Here is a 23,524-nt window from a genome sequence, read left to right as displayed (position 1 = left end):
GATGTTCAAAGGTTACTCGTGGCTCTGAGCTCAGGAATCTCTCCTGAGGGTGCTCATGGGACCAAAAGGGACACTGGGGACCAAACATGGGTTGGCCTTGTTCGAGGCCAGAGCCCTCTCCAGCAGAGCTGCCATGTTTAGAAGTCAGGAGTTGTGGGGCTGGAGAGATAGCACAGCAGTAGGAAGTTTGTCTTGCAAGCAGCTGATCCAGGATGAATGGGAGTTCAAATCCCAGCATCCCATATGGTCCCCTGAGCCAGCCAGTAGTGACTTCTGAGTGCAGAGCCATGAGTAACCCCTGAGCATTGCCAGATGTGACCCAAAAATGAAAAAAAAAAGAAGTCAGGAGTTGTGGTTTGCTGGTTCTCTCGGGCCTCCTGGGCCCCAGCCAGGTTCCCAGAATCTGCCAAATGCATCTGGTCCTGCACCTGAGTTGGGCCAGCTCCATCCTTCCCCCTGGCACAGTCACTGACCTGCACCTTTCAGTGTTTCTAAATGTTTTTGTCTCCTCATCATTTCTTAGAAGAAAGGAGTAAGCAGAAATTACAGAGGAGGATCCCTTAAGAACCTTAGGATTGGTTCCCGGAGAGATAGCGCAGCGGTGTTTGCCTTGCGAGCAGCCGATCCAGGACCAAAGGTGGTTGGTTCGAATCCCAGTGTCCCATATAGTCCCCTGTGCCTGCCAGGAGCTATTTCTGAGCAGACAGCCAGGAGTAACCCCTGAGCAACGCCAGGTGTGGTTCCCCCCCCCAAAAAAAAAAAAAAAAGAACCTTAGGATTTGGGACCGAAGCAGTGGCACAGCAGTAAGGCATTTGCCTTGCATGCAGCTGACCCAGATCGGACATGGGTTCAATCCCCAGTGTCCCATATAGTCCCTCAAATCAGGAGTGATTTCTGAGCACAGAGTCGGAGTAACCCCTGAGCGTCACTGGGTGTGTCCTCCCCTCCCCCCAAAAAAAGAACCTTAGGATCAGAGAGACTAGAGTGATAGTACAGTGGGGAGGGCATTGACCTTGCATGTGGCCAACTCAGGTTCCATCCCTGGTATCCCATAGGGTCCCCTGAGCACTGCCAGAAGAAAGCCTTGAGCATCCCGAAGTTTGGGCAAAACAAAACAAAATAAAACCAACAACAACAAAGAATCTTAGGTTCAGGGCCCAAAGGTAGTAGAAGGGTTAATACAACTGCTTTCATGTGCCCAACACAGGATCCCCAACACTGCCAGGTGCATCCCTGAGCACGACTAGAGTGGCCTCCTCTGACACCCTCCCCTTAAATTCTAAAGTAATAGAACTTTCGGGCCGGAGCGATAGCATATCTGTAGGGTGCTTTCCTTGCACATTATCAGCCCGGGACAGACCCAAACATGGTTCCCCAGCCAGCCAGGAGTGATTTCTGAGCACAGAGCTAGGTGTAACCCCTGAGAACCGCCAGGTGTGGCCCACAAATAATAATAATAAAGTTCTAGGGCTGGAGAGATAGCACAGTGGTAGGGCATTTGCCTTACATGCAGCCGATCCAGGATGGACGGTGGTTCAAATCCTGGAATCCCATATGATCCCCTGTGCCTGCCAGGAGCAATTTCTGAGCACAGAGCCAGGTGTAACCCCTGAGTACTGCCAGGTATGGCCCTCAAACCCAAATAATATTAATAATAAAGTTCTAGAACCTTAGAGTGCACGGAAAACAACTGTGCAGTCCCCATGTAAACCCAGAAATACAGGTGCAGCAAAGGTCCCCTATGGAAGTAGCCCAAATCTGGGCCAACTTTAAGCTGCCTCCCAAATTGGGGATTGGGGTTTGTTTCTGGATGAAGGAAGAGACCAGGGTTCTCCTCCAGACTCACCAGGGTCAGCCAACTCTCTAGCTGAAGGTAGAGAAAAGATCCTTGGCTCCATGATGAGAGTCAGACTCTGCTGATTGGTCCCAACCCTACTGGCAACGATATGGGTGACTGACTGGGCCATGGTGTCTGTACCCACCACTTCTTTGCGATGATGGATTATGCCCTGTGGTGCTCTGGGGCTGTTCCCAGTTGTGCCAGCGGTATTCAAGGGAGATGAAGTACCAGGTACCAGGCCAAGGGCTCCCATATGCCTTTAGTACCTTCTGATCTGTCTCCCTGGTCCACATTCTCTTGTCTCCATTTGTTTCTTTGCTTCTTAGCAGTGCTGGACTTGGGGCTTTCCCCGGGCAAGACAAGAGCTCTGCCATTGAACCCCACTCATCCCCAGCTCTGCCACATTCATTCTTTCTTAGGGGCCTGGCACTTGGAGAGGTGCTCAGGGCATACTCCGAGACCTCTACTCGGGTCACTCTTGATAGTGTTCAGGGGCCCCTACGCAGTGCAGGGCATTGGACTGGAGTCGGCTGCATAAAAGACAAGCACCTTACATTGTACTATCTTTCTGGTCCCATATTCTCTCTGTTTGGGGGTTTGCTTGGGGGTTCTGCTCAGCAGTGCTTAGGGCTTATTCTTTTTTTTTTTTTTTTTTTTTTTTTTTTTTGGTTTTTGGGTCACACCCGGCGGTGCTCAGGAGTTACTCCTGGCTGTCTGCTCAGAAATAGCTCCTGGCAGGCACGGGGGACCATACGGGACACCGGGATTCGAACCAACCACCTTTGGTCCTGGATTGGCTGCTTGCAAGGCAAAGGCCGCTGTGCTATCTCTCCAGGCCCTAGGGCTTATTCTTGGCTCTGTGCTCAGGGATCGCTCTTAGAGAGGCTCAGAGGAACCTATGGGGTGCCAGGAGTCAAACCTGGGTCAGCCGTGTGTGTAAGGCAAGTGCCCACCCACCCCACTATTCTATGGCTCCTACATTCTCTGTCTCTGTGTCTCTCTCTATCTCTATCTCCCTGTCTCTCTCTGTTTCTATCTATCTGTCTCTTTCTCCATCTCTCTGTCTCTGTGTCTGTCTCTTTCTTTGTCTCTCTGTCTCTCTCTGTTTCTGTCTCTCTGTCTCTATCTCTCTCTGTCTCTCTCTCTCTCTCTCATGATTGTACCTCCTAATCCCAAAGGTTCCCAGTTCATTCCCTGCGTGTAAATGTGGAAACAGAGCAAGGTCTCCCCCACAGTGGTGCTGCCTCTGCTACTCACCCAGTTCACTTTTTACTCCCACTTCCTGAATAAACTGGGCCAGCCTGACTTTCAGTCAAGCCAGCGGCACCCCACAAAGCCCCAATGCAGAACAGATTTGATTTCTGTTTCCATTCGAAGAAACGAGTCTGGTAATTTCAAGGGAAAAGATCTTATTTCCTGATGAAACTGTTTCTGGGCCCACAAGTTCCTACCTGGCATTTCCTGCAGGTTCCCAACCCCTGAAGTCAGACATCCCCTCAAGCCCTTCTTGAACTCATCACTGCCCCCAGCCCACTCTGGAAAAGCAGAGGGAAGGTCCCCAAGTTGCCTCCCTGGATCTGAAATTCCACACGGAAAGTCCCTTTGCTCTCTGGAGGCGAGACTGGGGGTGTGTGGCCTAGAAGTGCGACCAAGGGGCTACAGGAGCCAAAAGGGGCCAGGGCCAAGGAGAGACTGGGTCCTTCCACATTCAAAGTCATTTTTACCCTGAAGAGACCTGGGGTAACCCAGTATGTATGGGCTAGGGAGAGGAAAGTGTGGTGGGTGGGAGGAGGAAGAAACAAAGGAAGAAAAGAGATAAAAGAAGAAAGGAAAGGATGAAAGAAAGAAACAAAGGAAGGATGGGGCTGGAGCGATAGCACAACAGAAGAGTGTTTGCCTTGCATGAGGCTGGCCTGGGATGGACTCAGGTTCGATTCCCAGCATCCCATAGGGTTTCCCAAGGCTGCCAGGAGCAATTTCTGAGCACAGAGCCAGGAGTAACTGAGCACCACCAGGTGTGCCAAAAAAAAAAAAAAGAGAGAGAGAGAGAAAATAAAGGAGGAAAGGAAGGGAAGAAGGGACGGAAGAAAGGAAGGAGGAAAGAAGTAGGGAAGGAAATAAAAAGGAAAGGAAGGGAAGAAGGGTGGGAGGGAAGGAAAGTAAAAAAGGAAGGAAGGAAGGAAAGAGGAAAGGAGAGAAAGTAGGGGAGGGGGAGAGAAAGGGAGGAAAGGAGAGAGAAAAGAAGGAAGAAGGGAAGGAAGGAGGGAAAAGGGAGGGCAGGAGAGGAGGAGGAAGGAGGGGAAAAGGGAGGGAAGGAAGGAGGAAAGGAAGAAGGGAAGGAAAGAAGGTAGAAGGGAAGGAGAGAGGAAGGAAGGAAAGAGAAAAAAGAGGGAAGGGAGGAGGAGAGGAAGGAGGGAGGAGAGAAGAGAGAGGGAAGGAAGGAGAGGACAGAATCAGGGATCAGCTGACCAGATCTGTGGGAAACTGTTCAGAAGCTAGGGAACCCGGCCACCCTTTGGGGAGGTGAAGTGGCCACAGAGGGATGACCTTGAGCTATGGATTCCCTTTGTCCTCATCCTCTGACACAGGGAGGCTGCACTTTCCCTGTGGCCCCAGCAAGGCAGGCCCACTCCTTGTTTTGTTTCTTAGTTCCACACCGTGCTTGGGGTTCACTTCAGACTCTGCACTCAGGGATCACATTGGCAGGGCTCAGGGCTCTAGATATCAAACCCGTGTTCACGGCAAGCGCCCTCCACACCGTACCATCACTCCAGCCCCTACGCCTGTCTTCCCCAGGCATGAATGGGAGGGCATTGTTCTAGCCTAGATAGAGAACCTATGGCATGCATGCCAGCTGTGGCACTCGAAGGCCTTGCAGCTGGCACGCAGAAAGGTCCGCAATTAATAAATTTATAAAATTTATAAAGAGTTTTTTAGATACTAAAATCTTGTTATTAAGGTTTAATTGACGTGCTGGCACTTTGAGGAAATTCTTCGGTTTTGTGCGGCAGTTTGGGCACTCGGGCTCAAAAAGGTTAGCCATTACTGCATCTAGAAACTCAAGCCTGGCCTCTCTGCCACCAGCCTGGCCTGGTGGAACCCCTTGGAGGAAGTGGGCACCCCCTTTGCTGGTCACCCAAGGCCCTTTGTGGCTTCCTACTGTGGGTGTCACAGTTTTCTTTCACCAAGGATCAGGCATAAGGTGGAAAACACAGTGTGGGTTCTAGCCAGGCCTGGGGCATCTCTGCCCGCCCATGGGCCCCACATCACTCCCAGGCTGTACTCATCACCCCAATTGGCACCCCTGAATTCCCCCCCCCCATTATTCATGGCGGCACCCCAGGACAGAAATCACAGATCTAGCACAAGTGACGTAGGGCCTAGGAATCAGCATTTCTGGCACTTTTCTGACACAGATTTAGAGGGGCTGCCAAGAGGTTCCCCCTCAATACCTCAACAGTGAGGGAGGGACCTTGGCCGCCAACCTACAGGTCTGACCTTCTTTCTCTTCCAGGCCCTCCTCACAGTCCCCAGACCTGCTCGGGCCTCTCTGCCGCTGCCTTCCCAGACCCGGGTGCTGAAGGTAAGACCCACCCTCACAGTGCCCACTAATTAATAGGCTCTGGAACAATATGGGACGTTGGGGATCGAATCCAAGGCAGACACATGCAAGGCAAATGCCCTACCACTGTGCTATCTCTCTGGCCCTTCAAGGATCCCTCCTGGTGGAGCTCAGGGCTTGGGTCTGTGTTTAGTGAGCTCTCTCTTCCTAACAGGGCTTGGGGAGAGCATATGGAGTGCCGGAGATCTAATCCAGTTGACCAAATGCAAAACAAGTGTCCTACCTACTGTGCTATTGCTCCAACCCTGTAGTAGATATTATTATCGATGCATATACATACACACATGTAAACTTACATAGATGTATATAGACACATATATGCTTCTTTAAAACATGATATTGTGCTGGAGAGATAGAACAGAGATTTAGATGCTTGTCTTGCAGGCGACCAACCCCATTTTAATCCCTAACACCCCATATGGTTCCCTAATCCCACCAGGAGTGATACCTGAGCACAGAGCCAAAAATAGTCCCTCAGCATGTCCCAGAATGTCTCCACAACAACCCCCAATTTCTAAATAAAATAACATTCTATGGAGGCCAGAGAGAGAGCACAGCGGCGTTTGCCTTGCAAGCAGCTGACCCAGGACCTAAGTTGTTTGGTTCAAATCTCAGTGTCCCATCTGGTCCCCCTTGCCTGCCAGGAGCTATTTCTGAGCAGACAGCCAGTAGTAATCCCTGAGTGCTGCCGGGTGTGGCCCCAAAACCAAACCAAAAAACAAACAAACTAAAATTCTATGAGGACCTGGGTGATAGTACAGTGGGTAGAGAGAGCACTTGCTTTGTACACAGCTGACCCAGGCTCGTCCCCTGAACGTGGCTAGGAGTGATTCCAGTGTGCAGAGCCAGGAGTAACTCCTGAGCACTGCTGGGTGTGGTCCCCAAAGCCTATCCTACGTCAAAATATGAATATTATTCCTGATTTTGTTTGTTTTCAGGCCACACTTGGCTGTGCTTAGGGCTTACTCCTGAGCAAAGAGCCAGAAATATCCCCTGAACATTTCTGGGTATAACCCAACATCACCCCCAATAAAGGAAGATTTTTTTTTAATCATAACAAAGAACTAGCATCAAGAGGGTCAGTGATGTGCTGGTATCAGGATGGAAACTCAAATGTCTTTCTCCCTTGGTTTCTCTCCAGGAGCCAGCAAAGCAGTGGCTCTACGACATCCCTCCAAACCCCCAAAAGTCAGCTCTGGGTTCCTGTCACATAAGTGTGAGTATAAGCACTTGGGAGATCTCCGCAAGTCCACTAAGTCTCCTGGGGCAGGGGGAACACTATCTTCTCTGATCAGCAGCAGAGCTGGGACAGACAAGCAGTGGGGTTTGGAGACAGCCCCCGACACATACACACACACCCCGATCTTCTCCAAATCTGTTTCTGAGAACAGTCACGGCAGATGTGGCAGAAGTGTCCCCTGGCTTCTGAGGAAGGGAAGGGGGTAGAATGGATCCTGAGGAAAGGGCTTGATTGGATCTCAGGAAGGAGTCTTCATACACACCAGCTCTTCTAAACCCAAGGTTTTTGGGGAGCAGGTCAGCCACTGGACAAAAGGACTGGAAAGGGTCAGGAAGATACTGGCAAGGAGAGACCCAGCATGAACAGAACAGAATGTGAGCAGGATGAGGGGAAGTTTCTGGAGTAAGGAAAAGGGTCAGAGCTTGCCAGGCAGCCACAGCAGATGTGAGTGACATTTGAGACAAGATCAGAAGCTCGGAAGGAGAGGGTGTGAGGGCCACAGTATGGCTTTGTAGTAAAGTGCCTGCATGCGAGCAGGATTTGATCCCTGATTTGGAGAAGGAAGGGAGGAAGGGAGAGAGGGAGGAAGAAGGAAGGAAGGAAGGAAGGAAGGAAGGAAGGAAGGAAGGAAGGAAGGAAGGAAGGAAGGAAGGAAGGAAGGAAGGAAGGAAGGAAGAAAGGAAGAGGGAGGGAGGGAGGGAGGAAGAAAGGGAGGGAGGAAGAAAGGGAGGGAGGGAGAAAGGGAGGAAGGAAGGGAGGAAGATAGAAAGGAAGGAAAGAAGGAAGAAAGGAGTGAAGGATGGAGTGACGAAGGAAGGAAAGAGGGAGGGAGGATGAAAGAAAGGAGGGAAGGAAGGAAGGAGGAAAGGAGGGAAGGAAGAAAGGAAGGAAGAGCAAGCAAGGAGTAATCCCTGAGCACCGCCAGCTAAGGCCCCAAACCCAAACCCAAACCAAAATAGACATCAAAGTTAAATTTGGCACAAACGGGCCCGGAGAGATAGCACAGCGGTGTTTGTCTTGCAAGCAGCCGATCCAGGACCAAAGGTGGTTGGTTCGAATCCCGGTGTCCCATATGGTCCCCCGTGCCTGCCAGGAGCTATTTCTGAGCAGACAGCCAGGAGTAACCCCTGAGCACTGCCGGGTGTGACCCAAAAACAAAACAAAAAACAAACAAAAAAATTTGGCACAAACAGGATGGTAGATTCAGACTGGGAAGGCCACCTTGACTCTGTGGCCCTGGGGGTCCATGGACGGCTCTTGACATATTCACTGAGCTCCGTGTACAGCCCCTGGACCCCACCTAGGGCCTTGCATCCCAGCCCCATTGTTACTAACCTGTGTGTGACTCTCCACAGGGGCCGACCGTCACCCCAGCGTCGACGACCATCCTGCGGAGAGGCGGCTGCAGCACGCTCCCAGCCCCTCAGAAATCTGAGTGGGTGTACGACACCCCGGGGCCGCCCCACCCAGCCAGAGTCTCAAAACCTTCTCCTACCAGTTTTGCTGGAGAACTGAGACCCCACACTGTCCCCCCAAACACATCCAGTTTCCTCAGTCCTCTAGACACTGGGGCCAGGTCCCTTACTCCCCATATCCCCCACAGTCTACCCACAGAAAAGAAATTCAGCCCAGCAAGAGCCCCTTTGTCTGGCTGCCCAGCATCCCGAGGTACCCCATTCCCAGCCGAGCGGGGGACCTGCTACCACATACCACCCAGTTTTCTGCATCCTCACTCAGAAGCACAAAACACTAAACCCAACATTTATGACATTCCCCAAGGCCACAGAGGGGCCCTGGGGCCTGAGAATGAGCTTAAGAAAGCCCCAGGGGGGCCTGAAATGCCTCTGGAGCTCAACTCCTCCTGGATCCCCAAACAGGCCGCTGGGCCAAGCACTGAACTGGATGGCGTGTCCGTGTCCAGCTCGGACAGCAGAGCCAGTGTGTTTTCTTCATGTTCCTCCATGTCTACGGAATCGTCATCCAGTTCTGGCCCAGAGGAGTTGGCCTGGGAGCTCCCGGTGGACCTGAGCGAGGCCAGGGAGACGGTGACAGTCCTACAGCAGCGTGTGACTGGCTCGGTGTCCAACCTGCTGCTCTTCGTCAGTCGAAAGTGGAGGTTCCGAGACCACCTGGAGGCCAACCTCACTGCCATCCGCAGCGCCGCTGACCGCGTCCAAGATACCCTAAGGGAATTCCTGGATTTTGCCCAAGGATTGAGGCGAGCGGTGGCCTGTCACCTCCCTGACAGCCACCTGCAGGCCAGAATCCGGGACCAGCTCGAGACTATTGCCAATGCCTACCAGAGCCTGCTGGAAGCTAAGAACACCCTGGAGAGTTTCAACTGGTCCCTGGACCTCCTGGCGACTGACCAGCCCCTCCAAAACCCTGATGACCTGGAGAGGTTTGTGACCGTGGCACGGCTGCTTCCAGAAGACATCAAGAGGTTCACCTCCATGGTGATTGCCAATGGGAAGCTTCTCTTCAAGCAAAACTGTACCCAGGAAGAGAACTCAACCCCAAGGACAGAGTGTGTGCAGCAGAATCGCACCCCACAAAAGCATACGCCAGGCCTTCCCGAGGGGAAGGATACCCCGCAAAGGTGCTCGCCTTTGGAAGAGCTGCAAGCAGCTATGTTTTCCTCAGAACTAGTCACCGGAAAGTGTTTGCCCAATGCCCACTGCCAGGTGAGTGCCAGCTCCTAGTGGTGTGATACAGGGCTGGGGAAATAGACTTTTGAGAGACCTTGGTTTTCTCTTCCTCTTCCTCCTTTTCCTTCTTCTCCTCCTCCTTCTTCCTCCTCTTCTCCTCCTTTTACGTCTTCTCTTCCTTCTCCTCCTACTCCTCCTTTTTCTTCTTCTACTCTTCCTCTCCTTCTCCTTCTCTTCCTCCTCCTCATTTCCTTGTCCTCCTTATTCTTCTCCTCCTCCCCTCCCTTTTCTTTTTCTTCTCCTCCTCCTCATTTTTCATCTTCTCCTCCTTCTCCTTCTCCTTCTCCTCCTCTTCCTTCTCCTCCTCCTCCACCTCCTCCTTCTCCTTCACCTCCTCCTTCTCCTTTTCCTCTTCCTTCTCCTCCTCCTCCTCATGCTCCTCCTCCTCTTCAGCTCCTCCTCTTCCTCCTCCTCTTCCATCTCCTCTTCCTCCATATCCTCCTCCTTCTCCTTTGTTTCCCTGGTTTTTGGACCACACACAGCTGTCCTCAGGGCTGACTCCTGACTCTGCACTCAGGGATTTATCTCTCCTGGCAGGGCTTGAGGTGTCAGAGAACCAACCCAGATTAGATTCTTGAAAGAGAAGCATCATTCTGTGCTATCATTCTGGCCCCCAGGTGAAGCCTTTTTAAGAAACAAAATTTGAATCCCGTCCTGGAAGGACAGGATAGCGGGTGAGGCATTTGCCTTGCACTGCAGTTGACATAGGTTCAATTCCCATCCCATATGGTCCCCTTGAACACCACTAGGGACAAATCCTAAGTGTAGAGCGAGGGATAACTGTTGAGCACTGCTGGTGTGACCCCAAAACAAAAACAAACAAATACAAGGTTTGACTCTTATTTTTTTTGAATACTGAACACGAAGGCAGGTAGAATGTCTTCTGAAACATTGGGGGGCTAGGTGTTCATCTCTGACACTCACATTGGAAAGGGTTTTGAAAATGCTTTGAAATCTGTTCTTGGAGTAAATGTTGAAAAATCTCACTCTGAGCTTTCCTGGCAATTGGACAGTTAGCCACTGAGTCGTTCTCAGCATGCCTCAGAGATACACGAGAAAAAGTAGAAACACTTTGGAATAATATCAGGACTTAGTCCCCATTTTTGTTACAACTACTGAGTCAGGAGTCCCTCCTGGGCACTGCCAAGTGCGGTCCCTCAAAAACCCAAAATCCCCCAAAAGAACATACAATCAAGCCAGTAACCAACCCAGGGAAGTAACAAAGTGGCTTTTATTTTAGCAGAAGTTGTCTGACCAGGAAGAGAATGAAAAGCCAATTCTGAAGCAAGGGTTGAACAGGAACAAAGACTCAGAGAGACAGGTGAGTAGCCAGGCTCCTGGGGCCAGACTCTGGGTATGAACAAAAAGCTCCAGGGTCTCAAAAGGTGGCCAACCTACCCCACACAATCTCCTCTCAGAGGTCCCACCTCAGACACAAGCACACACACACCCCAGGAACACATGTGTATGATGAGGAAAAATGTTCCGTGGAGGGGGCTGGAGAGTAGCATGGAGGTAAGGCGTTTGCCTTTCATACAGAAGGTCATTGGTTCAAACCTGGCCTTACATGTGGTCCCCCGAGCCTGCCAGGAGCGATTTCTGAGCATGGAGCCAGAAGTAACCCCTGAGTGCTGCCAGGTATGACCCAAAAACAAAAACAAAAACAAAAAAGTTTTGTGGAAAGTAAGCAGGTTTGCTCAAGGAACTGCACCCCATATTTGGGACCTGGAGAAACTGGTTGTCTCCCTCATAACAAATAGCATAGAGGGGCTTTGGGGAGAGTTCATAGGCCTGGGGAGACAGAGTCCAGAAAGTAAAATTCATAGAAATCAAATTCTGAGTAAAACAAAAAGTCTGTTTTTCCTCCTCCTCCTCTCTGGTTCACTCGCTCGTTCTCCCACTCTCTTATTTATGTTGCCACACTTAGCAGTGCTCAGGGCTTATCCTGGCTTTGTGCTCAACAATCACTCCTGACAGTGTTCGGGGAGCCTCTGCAGTGTAAGAGATCAAATCCAAGTCAGCTGTGTGCCAGGCAAATGCTTTAATTCCTGGACCTCCCTGCATCCCTCCCAAAGTCAAATCTTTTTTCACAGGAAAGTAAGGGCCAGCCAGAGAAATAGCACAGTGGGAGGGCATTTGCCTGGCACACAGTTGACTTGAATTCCATCTCTTACACTTTGATCCCAGGTTTGATGCTGGGGTTTGATCCCAGCATCCTATATGATTACCTCCTTCCCCACTAAGGCTGCCAGGAGTGATTTCTGAGCAATTCCAGGTGTGCTGGAAGGAAGGAAGGAAAGAAGGAAGGAAGGGTTAGAAAAAAGAAAAAGGAAGGAAGTAAGGGAGGGAGAGAGGAAGGAAGGAAGGGAGGAAGGAAGGAGGAAAAAGGAAAGAAGGAAGGAAGGAAGGAAGGAAGGAAGGAAGGAAGGAAGGAAGGAAGGAAGGAAGGAAGGAAGGAGGGAGGGAAGGAGGGAAGGAGGGAAGGAGGGAGGGAAGGAGGGAAGGGAGGGAGGAGGGAGGGAGGGAGGGAGGAAGGAAGGAAGGAGGGAAGGGAGGGAGGAGGGAAGGAAGGAGGGAAGGAGGGAGGGAAGGAGGGAAGGGAGGGAGGAGGGAAGGAGGAGGAAGGGAAGAAGGAAGGAAGGAACAAAGGAAGGAAGGAATGGAGGGAGGGAGAAGATTAGCTAGCATATTTGTACAGATTCTAGAAGCTAAATTAGGGCTCCAATATGCTTCTGACACTGGAATTAGAAATGACCAAACAGGGCCGGGCGGTGGCGCTAAAGGTAAGGTGCCTGCCTTGCCTGCGCTAGCCTTGGACGGACCACGGTTCGATCCCCCGGTGTCCCATATGGTCCCCCAAGCCAGGAGCAACTTCTGAGCACATAGCCAGGAGTAACCCCTGAGTGTTACCGGGTGTGGCCCAAAAATCAAAAAAAAAAAAAAAAAAAAAAAAAAGAAATGACCAAACAGGGCTGGAGAGATAGCATGGAGGTAGGGCATTTACCTTGCACGCAGAAGGATGGTAGTTTGAATCCCAGCATCCAATATGGTCCCCTGAGCCTGCCAGGAGCGTGCTGGTGTGACCCAAAAACAAACAGAAAGAAAGAAAGAAAGAAAGAAATAAAGAAAGAAAGAAAGAAAGAAAGAAAGAAAGAAAGAAAGAAAGAAAGAAAGAAAGAAAGAAAGAAAGAAAGAAAAGAAAGAAAGAAAGAGAAAGAAAGAGAAGAAAGAGAAAGAAAAAGAGAGATAGGAAGGAAAGAGAGAAAGAGAGAGAGGAAGGAAGGAAGGAAGGAAGGAAGGAAGGAAGGAAGGAAGGAAGGAAGGAAGGAAGGAAGGAAGGAAGGAAGGAAGGAAGGAAGGAAGGAAGGAAGGAAGGAAGGAAAAGAAAGGAAGAAATGACTAAAGTAATTTGTGGAGGAGCCCCAGAAGCAGTGCTCAGGGCGTGGAAGCCACACTGGTAAGTCTCATCTCCCCCAAGCCCTGGCTTAAGTACAAAGGTCCAGAGATGGGGTCCAACTCTGTCCCTGAACATGGCAGCATGTTGGGAGCCTCCAGCGCTATACCGCTATATTGGTAATGTTCGGGGTAACCATGTGGTGCTGGGGATCAAATGCCAGGCCTGAGCCCAAATTGTGCTATCTCCACCCATGAACACAATCTTTGCCAGGCCGCGGAGTTAAACTTTGCATCTTGCCATCCGTGTTTGTGCATTTTGGAAAGTTCTCCATGTCGTGCTGGTCAATGGTGCTTCTCAGAATGGGTTTCAAATGACGCATATGGAAGTGGTTTTCATCATAGATTAAGAGATTTTGTGTCTTTAAAATACATCCTCTCTGGGCCCCTGCTCTTCAACCTATCTCACTAGCTTGTCTCTGTTCTTATCTCTCTCCGAGAGATACTTCTCTCTTCCTCTCCCCCCTCACATCTTTGGAAATAAGCTTCAATTACAAAATATATATCTGGGGGCCAGAGAAATAGCATAGTTTGCCTACCTTGCATGCAGAAGGACGGTGGTTCGAATCCTGTATCCCATGTGGTCCTCCGAGCCTGCCAGGAGCGATTTCTAATCTCAAGGCCAGGAGTAACCCCCTGAGCTCTGCCAGGTGTGACCCAAAAAAACCCCAAAAAACCAACCAAAGAAACAAACAAATATATATTTTATTTATTTTTTTTTAGGCTGGAGAGATAGCACAGTGGTAGGTCATTTGCTTTGAACGCAGCTAACTTGGGACAAACCTGGATTCAATTCCTGGCATCCCAGATGGTCCTCTGAGTCTGCCAGGAATGATTTCTGAGCACAGAGCCAGGAGTAAACCTTAAGCACCGCTGGGTGTGGCCCCCAAATCAAAAACAAAACAAAAACAATCAAATGAACCAAAAACTCTAACACGCTGAGACAAAGCCAGGCTATGAAAGCTCTCCCCCCAACATTCCCCAGGTCATTTTCCCCCAATTTCTTTTTCTCTCCCTTCTCTCCAGGGGCCTGGCTCTGCCCTCACTCCGTCTCCCTGCCCACAGAACTCAGAGACGAGGGCCCACCTCTCGGAGCACTGTCGCCTCTACTTTGGGGCACTCCTCAAAGCCGTGGGCGTCCTCCGCAGCAGCCTGCAGTCCTGCCAGCCGCCCGAGGTCTTCGTCACACAGAGCAAGCTGGTCATCATGGTGGGGCAAAGGCTAGTGGACACGCTGTGTCAGGAGACACAGGAGCGGGACGCACGCAATGAGATCCTCTGCTGCAGCAGCCACCTGTGTGGGCTACTCCGGAACCTGGCCCTGGCCACCAAGCATGTCGTGCTCCAGCACCCCAGCCAGGCAGCACTGACCTGCCTCCAGGCTGATGCCGAGCAGCTGGAGCGACATGTGCTTCACTTTCGAGGGATGCTGGAATGAGCTTCTCCCTGCACCACCACCTTCACTCCCCTGGTCCTTGTGAGGTCTCAGCCGACATACCACACCCTGTGCCACTCTACCCATGAGGAAAGCCAGTCGGGGGACACCCAGATGGTCCCCTATGAGGTGGCCTCAGGACCCTGACATGTCAGTAAGGACAGAAAGTCATTCTGGGGGCCGGAGCAATAGCACAGCAGTAGGGTGTTTGCCTTGCACACGAATGACCTGGGATGGGCTGGGTTCGATCTCTGGCATCCTAAATGGTCCCCTGAGCCTTCCAGGAGAGAATTCAAAGCACAGAGCCAGGAGAAAATCCCTAAGTGCCACTGGATATGACCAAACACCAAAAAGAAAAAAGAAACTCATGCTGGGTCAGTATAAAGAATGATGTCCAGGGGACCAGTATTTAAAGCAACCCAAAAGGGCTGTTTTCTAATTCCTTCCTTCTGTACTTATTTATTAGGAATATGTCACATGCCCTGGTCTAGATGCTGGGCAGGTAGCAGAGAAAATGACAGAGAGGCAGCATCTTTGCAGGACTTACCCTGGAGAGAGAGAGAGAGAGGAGAGAGAGAGAGAGAGAGAGAGAGAGAGATGAGGAGAGTGAGAGAGAGAGATGAGAGAGAGAGAGAGAGAGAGGAGTGGAGAGATACATGATGGTGCCAGATGCTAGGGAGAAGGCTGGTGCAACATAGCACAGCAAGGAAGGTGCTTGGCTTGCAGGCAGCCAAGGATGGTTCAATTCCGTCATCCCATGTGGTCTCCCTGAGTACTGCCAGGAGTGATTCCTGAGTTCAGAGCTAGGAATAAGCCCTGAGCACCCCCAGGTGTGGCCGCCCCCCCAAAAAAATATTTAGCAAGATGGGGAGAAAGCTCTATTGAGCATGTTCAGTGCAGCCCTCATTCCACTTGAAACCTTGGCTGATCACATCTGTGTCTCACCCGGAAGATGTGTCTATTTTTGCCGTTTGATCTTACCCAGTTCAAGGTGTATGTTGCCTTCACAGCATAATATGTTCTTTGGGTCCACCATTAATTTATTTTGTACACTTTCAATTCTGTCTTGATAAACACAGTATGCACAGTCAAAAAGGGTCTATGCTTTTTGGTGGTTTTGTTTCATTTTGTAGGAGAGGAGAGGGGTTGGGGGCCCCATTAGAAGGTGTTCAGAATATTTTATGTACTAGGGGTGGGAACAGAACTCAGGGGATCTATTGAACTGGGGTCAACCACATGCAAGTCAAGCACCTTGCTTGATCCCTAAATCATCAGAAAAAGGGTTTTTTGTTGTTGTTGTTGTTGTTGCTTTTTGTTGTTTTTGGACCACACCCAGTGATGCTCAGGTGACTTTGTGCCCAAGTGCTTGGTGGTGGGGGGGAACATATGGATGCCAGGGATAAAACCTGGGTGGGACTACATGCAAGACACAGAGCCAGGGAGTAACACCCCTGAGCACCGCTGGATGTGGCCCCAAAACCAAATACATATATATAATTTTGAGTTATGGTTTCTTGGAAAAGTCACTGATCCCTGTCAACTGGCTCAAAGCAGGAAACTCTGATATTTACCTTTGTTCCACGGACAGCTTTGCCCTGGGTGGGAGCATCAGAGATTTGCAAAACGTACCAGCTCTGCATAGAGGTAGTGACAGAAAGAAAGGTAAAAATATCTCTGCGCAGCCAGGAAGTGTGGTGGGGACAGGATACCCATTGGCAGGGCACCGACTTGAAAGCAGCACAGAAATCCCCCACAAGTCAAACCACGTCTTCCTTTCCTGGCAGCATGGGGGGTGGGGTGGGATGGGGGGCACACGTGTTGCGATGGCTACGCCCTCCATTACCTCAAGCAAAGGCCCTGTCTCCTGTATCTGTCTTAGCAGCTCCACATTGCCTGATCTCAGAAGCAGCATCCCCAGACCAGAAAATCACTTGGGTTGGTGCAATTTTGGTTCCTGTCAGTACCACTCAGCGCATATTTTGAGTTGGCAGCCGGAAGGCTGCTGGCTCATATTGACAGATTTTTTTAACTTTATTTATTGATTGATTGATTGACTGATTGTTGATAGGTTTCTGGGCCATACCCAGCAGTGCTCAGGGGTAACTCCTGGCTCTGCATTCCAGAAATTGCTCCTTGCAGTCACGGTGAACCTTATGGGATGCCGGGGATTGAACTGGGGTCCCTCTTGGGTCGGCTGCATGCAAGGCAAATGCCCCACTATTGTGCTATATCTCCAGCCCCAATGCTGGCAGATCTTGACTTGGGGCTCCCAGGGGAAGCAACCTCTGATGCTGGGTACTCTGCACCCCCTGTTTGAGCAGCTGTGGCTTGTGTCAGTTGGGATCCCTGTTAGCAGAGTGAGCTAAATCCTTCCCCGTCTGCTGTTGCCGGATTTTTCAGATTGGGTTTGATTTGGGACCGAACCTGCCTGTGCTCATGGCTTCCTCCTGGTTCTATGCTAAGAAATCACTCCTGATGTTTCAAGGAACCACAGGCAGGGACAGGAATGGAGCCTGAGCCTCCTGAATACAAACATGTGTTCAGCTTTTATGTTTGTTTGTTTGTTTATTGAGTCACACCTATAGGTTGCACTCAGGAGTAACTGCTGACTCTGCTCAGGGTTCAATCCCCGGCATCCCATATGAGTGATTTCTGAGTGCAGAGCCAAGAGAGAGCCCTGAGCACCACCAAGTGTGACCCAAAGAAACAAATAATGATGATGATGATGATGATGATGATGATGATGATGATGATGATAAATTAGTGAGAGATGAAGTCAGGAAACTTGTACGCAGGACTTCCTCTCTTCATTCTATAGAATAAATACTGCTGAAAACATTTTAAAGATGACAATCATCTTTCAGCAACTTTGCTGAGCATTTCTGCTTCAAGGTCAGAATTCTGTAGCATTTCCTCTCTAGGAAAGAAGAGGAAATGGTCGGTGGGGGCCACCCCAGCCCCAGCCACCTTGAACCTTAAGGAAGTTGCGTTTCCTCAGAAGGTTGTGAACAGCGAGAAAAGACTCCGCAGTCTGACAAGCATGCAGGAAACAGTTTGGGTTGCCTGGAAACGCTTTGTTTCTTATCAAGCATTACCCCCAAATAGTATGCACCCCAGGCTTGCCAAACAGAGCTGTTCGCTTATGTCCTTTGCTTCATCCCATGTCCTCTGCTCTTTGCTAGAGAAGCTTCAGCTTCATTTACCCCAGACTAGAGGTAACGTCTGTGAATCCAGGCCAGAAGAGGTAGCAATTTTTGAGTACAGAGCCAGGAGTAACCCCTGAGCACTGCTGGGAATGGCCCAAAAACCAAGGAAAAAAAAAAAAAAGGAGTGAGCCCTAAACTCTGAGCCAGGAGCTAGCCCTGACCATTGTTGGTTGTGGCCCCAAAATTCAAATAAAACAATTCTCAAGGGCCAGAGAAGTAGTACAGTGGGTAGGGCACTTGTCTTGCACACAGTGACCTCGTTTATATCTCCAGCATGGTCCTCTAAGCCCTATGAAGATTAATCCTAAGACCCAAACAAAATCAAGAAAAAGCCATCCGCTTTTGTGTGGGTTTTTTTGGGGGGTGGGGGTGGGGGGTTATACCTGGCACTGCTCAGGGATTATTCTTGGTGGAACTTGGGGAATCAAACTCAGCTCAGCTGCATGTAAAGCAAGTGGTTTATGTACTGTGCTATCTCTTCAACACCTGGTTGTGACCTCCACCTTTACTTTAAAAGTACTTTCTTGGGGCCGGAGAAATAGCATAGAGATAGGGCATTTGCCTTGCATGCAGAAGGACAGTGGTTCGAATCCCATATGGTCCCCCGAGTCTGCCAGGAGTGATTTCTGAGCATAGAGCCAGGAATAACCCCTAAGCTCTGCTGTGTGTGACCCCAAAACAAAATCAAAAGTTCTTTCTTGGGGCTGGAGCAGTGGCGCAGAGGTAGAACATTTGCCTTGCATGCGGCTGACCTACGGTGGACCGTGGGTTCAATCCCCTGGCGTCTCATATGGTCCCCCAAGCCAGGAGGGATTTCTGAGTGCAGAGCCAGGAGTAATCTCTGAGCATCACTGGATGTGGCCAAAAGACCAAACAAACAAAAAGTTCTTTCTTGGGGCTGGAGTGATGATAGCGCAGTGGTAGGGCATTTGCTTTGCATGCTGCCAATCTGGGAAGACCCTCGTTCAATCCCCGGCATCTCATCTTACCCCCAGAGCCTTCCAGGAGTGATTTCTGAGCTCAGAGCCAGGAGTAAGCCCTGAGCACAGATGGATATGGCTCAAAAAAACACCCAAAAGTTCTTTCTTACAGGCCTGGATGTTGCTCGGTGGTGTAGCATTTGACTTGCGTGTGTGAAGTTGGGTTCAACGCCCAGCCTCCATTCAGTAAAGAAAAAAAATCCCAAATCACTTGTACTTGGATAATTATTCAAAAGGCTGGAGTTCATATTTTGCATGTGAAAGCGCTGGGTTTGGAATCCCAGGCACTGTATAGACGCCAAGCACCAAAGGGAGTGACCTCCTAGTACCAGTGAATGCGGCACCTCCCCATCCCCAAACCCTAACATGTAGCTGCTTCCCACCCACTCTCCAAATGAGCCATTGGGAACTCGTCAGCTCTTTCCGGGAGTGGAACTTTCCATTGCTGAGCTGGACTCAATGAAAATCACACCCCACCAACTTAGAAGCTTTGAGGGTTTAGAAATGACTGATTCGGGTCATCTCTTCTCCTGAGACTGTGATGAAATACCACCAACTGCTGAAGAAAGGGCTTTTCCCCAAGTACTCAACAAATTTGCCCACAGTCCTGAGGAACCTGGAATGTTCCCTTACATGACCCAGGGAAAGACAGAGGCAAAGGCGCAGCAGGATGCAGAAGGATGAGCCCTGTGACTTCGGAGACTTCCCTTTCCCAGTGACAGTGGACAGGCTCCAAATGGTGCTAAAGTTTTGGTGATACGGTGATCTATGATGAAGGAAGGAAGGAAGGAGTGGGGCCAGGTTCCACCAGGCTAGTTGTTATTGATGTGAAAAAATAAACCACACCAAAGTCCAAGTATCTCCCATCTGTCCTCCCAGAAAGCCTACATGCTAATATCCCTGAACACAGAAATCAAGGAGAGGAGGGAACAAATCCACCCACACAGCAGGCTCTGCTGCGTGTCAGCAGTTTTGGGGTAGCGTCGTGAGGAACAGAGTTTGCACTGACATGGGGCGCACTGGACTGAGCCTTTGTCATCACTTCCAGTCCCACACCACTGCCCCCAGGAAGGCGGTGCTTAACCCAGATGTCTCTGGGTCACAGGGTTGCCATTTGGGACATGGAAGACTCGGGCCCTTCCTCAAAACTAAGAGAGAAGGCTGGGCCAACATGGATCCCCCGGACACAGTTTTCATAAAAACCCTTGTATGCAAACTGACCTAAGGTTCGATCCCCAGCATCCCATAAGTTCCCCTGAGTATGGCCAGGAGTGGTTCCTGAGCGCAGAGCCCAGAGTAACTCCTGAGCACAAAGTCAGGAGTAAGTTAGCTTTGAGTATCGCCAGGTGTGCCCCCGTCCCCCAAAAAAGCCACAATGCTTTCTTTTGTTCTTCCTGGGCAAAATGATTTGCCAGGAAAGAACAATTGGTTGGAGAGTTTGTCTGCAGGATCTTGGGGTTTTGCTTTTTGGTATTCTATCTTCTTTCTGCCCTTGGTGGGGAGAAAGTTCACCAACCCAAACCCCGACCCCAGAACCTCTGTGACTTTACATGACATTTGAGAGTGCCAGGCTTCTGGAAATGGGGTTAGTATAGAACTTGTCACTTCAGGGCCTGTCCACTGGGCTTTTCCTCCACCCCCCCCACCCCCCAGCCCTGAGTAAGTCTCAACTTCCTTTTTGGTTTGTTGAGAAAGTGATGTGGAATGTGCCAGACTCTGATGGACAGTGAAGCCACAAGGTCACAACCCCCAGAGCTTCAAGTTCTGGCGCATAAAAACACATCACTTGGGTTGTTGCATAGCACAGCAGGGAGGGCACTTGTCTTGCTTGTGGCCAACCTGGGTTCGACCCCTGGCAACCCATCTGAGCAACCCATCAAGAGTAACTTCTAAGCATCACCAAGTGTGGCCCAACCCTCTCCCCACACACACACACACACAATCTCAAGCCGAGTCTGGAGAGAGAGCATGGAGGTGGGGCATTTGCCTTGCATGCAGAAGGTCAGTGATTCAAATCCCAGCATCCCATATAGTCCCCTGAGCCTGCCAGGAGCGATTTCTGGTGTAGAACCCCTGAGCCAGCGCTGCCGGGTGTGACCTGAAAGGAAAATTTGGACAGTGGGGGGTGAGGAACCCAGATAGTGACCAGAGCAGTGCCTGCTGGTCCACGGGGGGGGGGGGGGGGGGAGCAGAGATAAAGCATCAGAAAGATACTAGCCTGTTTTGTATCTATTCCTTTCATTATCTTTCTTGAACCCTAGCCACTTCATCCAATGAATGTCCACCTCCCTCCCTCTCTTTCCCTCTCTCCTCTCTCTTTTTCTCTCTCTCTCCCTCCCTCCCTCCCTCCCCTCTCTCTCTCTCTCTCACTCAGTCTGGGGAGGGGCTGCTACTAGTTGGCCCTTCGAGTCTTGTAACCCTGGGCCCTGGCAGACTTGGGCCTCTAGTTCCAAGTAGGAAATAGTTTTAGTTTAGTTTTATTTCATTTGGGAAAGTCCAAACCCAACTCCACCCCTGAGTTGACTCCTGGCTCTGAAACTCAGGGACAGTCACTCCTGGCAGGCTCCAGAGACCATACGTTGTTGGACTGAAGCTACAGGCCTGTTAGAAGCATATCTAGTGCCAGGATTGAACCAGATTGGCCATGTACAAGGTAATCACCCTTCACAATGAACTATTGCTGTGGTCCCTCAAAGGTTTCTTAAGTTTGCAACATAGCAGACCTAAGGGCCTCTGACACCCCCAGTCTCATATCAGTCACCCTGAGAGTGTGAACATTAAAGGAAGTTACTCTCTTTGGGTAAGAGGCAGCACACAACAGTATGTCTTGTATTAGGTAGAGCCAGGTGACATTCTTGGACACAGTAAACCCCTGAGCACTGTGAGGTGGGGCCAGAGGAAAACGCTCCTTCCTTTCATCATCTTGAACCCAAGCTGCTGATGCTGTTACTGTATGGGAAGGAGGGAGAAGTGGACCCCACATGCATGTCTGGCTGGGGAGGTCATGCTCAGTCCCTGGTGCTGGCCCCAGCTCACTCATGAGGCTGCCTCTGTAAACATACTTGGTGGGGGTTTGGGGTCTCACTCTTCAATAGTGGGGTGACACACATCCCACTTGTGGTGGTGGTTCGCACATGCGGGTCCACACTGCTGCTCTCCGGGGTCAAAACCCTGGGGTGATGCTTACCACAAATGCAAGTGCTGGTCGAGAGGGGGCCAATATGCTGGCTCTGCTTCTGCTCTCTGTTCTGTAGGGATTTCTGTTGATCTGGGAACTAAATCTGGGACAACTGCATGCAAGGCAGCACCTTCCCTGCTGCACCCTCTCTCCAGCCCCTCCACCCTTCACTGAGATGTTTGCATGGTACAAGTCCTCAGGTCAGGTCCTGCAGTGGATCACAAAATAGCCCACTGTTCTGGGGCTAGCCAGCAGGATAGCAGGTGTCCTATAGAGCTTGTCCTTGCAGATGTTCCTTATTAAAAGTCTTGTTCTTTGCTATTCTTGAGAGCTCCTATGAATATAGGAGCAGTGATGGCAAGTTTCTGGGTGGGTCTTCAATTTTCAGGTTCCTCCATTTTTTTTTGTTTTTTTTTTTGTTTTTTTTGGTTTTTGAGTCACACCCGGCAGCGCTCAGGGGTTACTCCTGGCTCTACACTCAGAAATCACTCTCCTGGCAGACTTGGGGGACCATATGGGATGTCAGGATTCGAACCACCTTGGGCCCAGAGAGATAGCACAGCGGTGTTTGCCTTGCAAGCAGCCGATCCAGGACAAAGGTAGTTGGTTTCGAATCCCGGTGTCCCATATGGTCCCCCGTGCCTGCCAGGAGCTATTTGTGAGCAGACAGCAGGAGTAACTCCTGAGCACAGCCGGTGTTTGACCCAAAAACAAAAAAAAAAAAAAAAAAAAAAAAAGGATTTGAACCACCATCCTTCTGCATGGAAGACAAACACCTTACCTCCATGCCATCTCTCTAGCCCTCCTCCATATTTTCAAGAATAAAAAATATTGAATGATAAAGATGCACAGGCTCAGAGTTGGAAGGTAGAAAAGTTTATTGGAAGTTGAGGAGAAATGAGAAGGAACTCCCCATGTGGGAACTTAGCATAGGATGAAGTTAAGTAGAGCTCATTTTGTGTGTGTAGGGGGGCATTTAATAGGAAAGCTGAGTCTTCCTGCATTCACTTGATAAGAATGTTATAAAGAATGCAGGAATCTTGCAGAATGGCCTGGCTGGTGTGAGTCCTTTGGGTTTGGCCATTTGCCTTAGGTATTGCCAATTATCTTACTCTCCCATTTGCCTTAGGAGCCTAAACTCAAGGAGGGGTGGTGGTTCTAAGGTCCTAGGAAGTTACAGGAATGCTTAACAGTACAGGGTGGGGGGTAAAAATGGGGCTCACACTTTTATGGGCACCCTCACAAATCTTCCTTCTTCCAGGAGGGTATTCCCCTAAAGTCACAGGATCAGGAACAATGCTTGGAATTTCTGGACAACTTCATTTGTTGTGATGTGTCATCCCTTAGGAACACACAGTGTAACAGAATGGACAGCTAACGACAAGAGCTTTCTGAACCTCCTGCCATGGTATCAGGAACTTGGTTGGAGATACAATAATGTTCACATTATGCTTTTCTCTTCTTTCTTTCTTTCCTTCCTTCTTTTTTATTTTTCTCTTCCATTTTATTTTTTCTTTTCCTTTTCCAATAACTTTGCTTTAACTTATTGGAAACAAATGTAGAGGGCTCCAACTATGCCCTGATGATGTCATGCATTTTCTTTAAAGAAATATATATTTAAAAAAAATGGGGCTCCAGCTGCTGGCAAAGGGAAAAAGTGAACTTTCCTCTTGCACTTGCCAATGCAGAACTATGCACGCTGCATGGGAGCCCTGTTTCTCCCCATCGCACCCCCAAAAATATCCCAAGCCTCTGCCCTGGCCCCATTGCAGGAGAGAAGATGACAGCTGACAACGCGTCTTACTCTGGGCCTACCACGGCGAGGCCCCCGCCCACCTGCGTCGAGGGGCGTGGCCACTCCT

General features: G+C 50.1%; 1 protein-coding gene across 1 annotated transcript in view; it reads left to right on the top strand.

Annotated features, from left to right (window-relative positions):
• The window catches only part of CASS4 (Cas scaffold protein family member 4), a 28,856-nt gene extending 14,555 nt beyond the window's left edge, over positions 1-14,301 (top strand). The window contains exons 5-7 of the mRNA XM_049777041.1: positions 5,356-5,424; positions 8,059-9,387; positions 13,891-14,301. Of these exons, the coding sequence (XP_049632998.1) occupies positions 5,356-5,424; positions 8,059-9,387; positions 13,891-14,301 (1,809 nt within the window). The remainder of the gene's footprint in view (positions 1-5,355; positions 5,425-8,058; positions 9,388-13,890) is intronic.
• Positions 14,302-23,524: the final 9,223 nt, after the last annotated feature.

The sequence above is a fragment of the Suncus etruscus genome, chromosome 7 (assembly GCF_024139225.1).
Source record: "Suncus etruscus isolate mSunEtr1 chromosome 7, mSunEtr1.pri.cur, whole genome shotgun sequence".
NCBI classification, from domain to species: domain Eukaryota; kingdom Metazoa; phylum Chordata; class Mammalia; order Eulipotyphla; family Soricidae; genus Suncus; species Suncus etruscus.
Note: the sequence above shows the minus strand (reverse complement) of the source record. Positions and strands in the feature narration are given on the sequence as shown.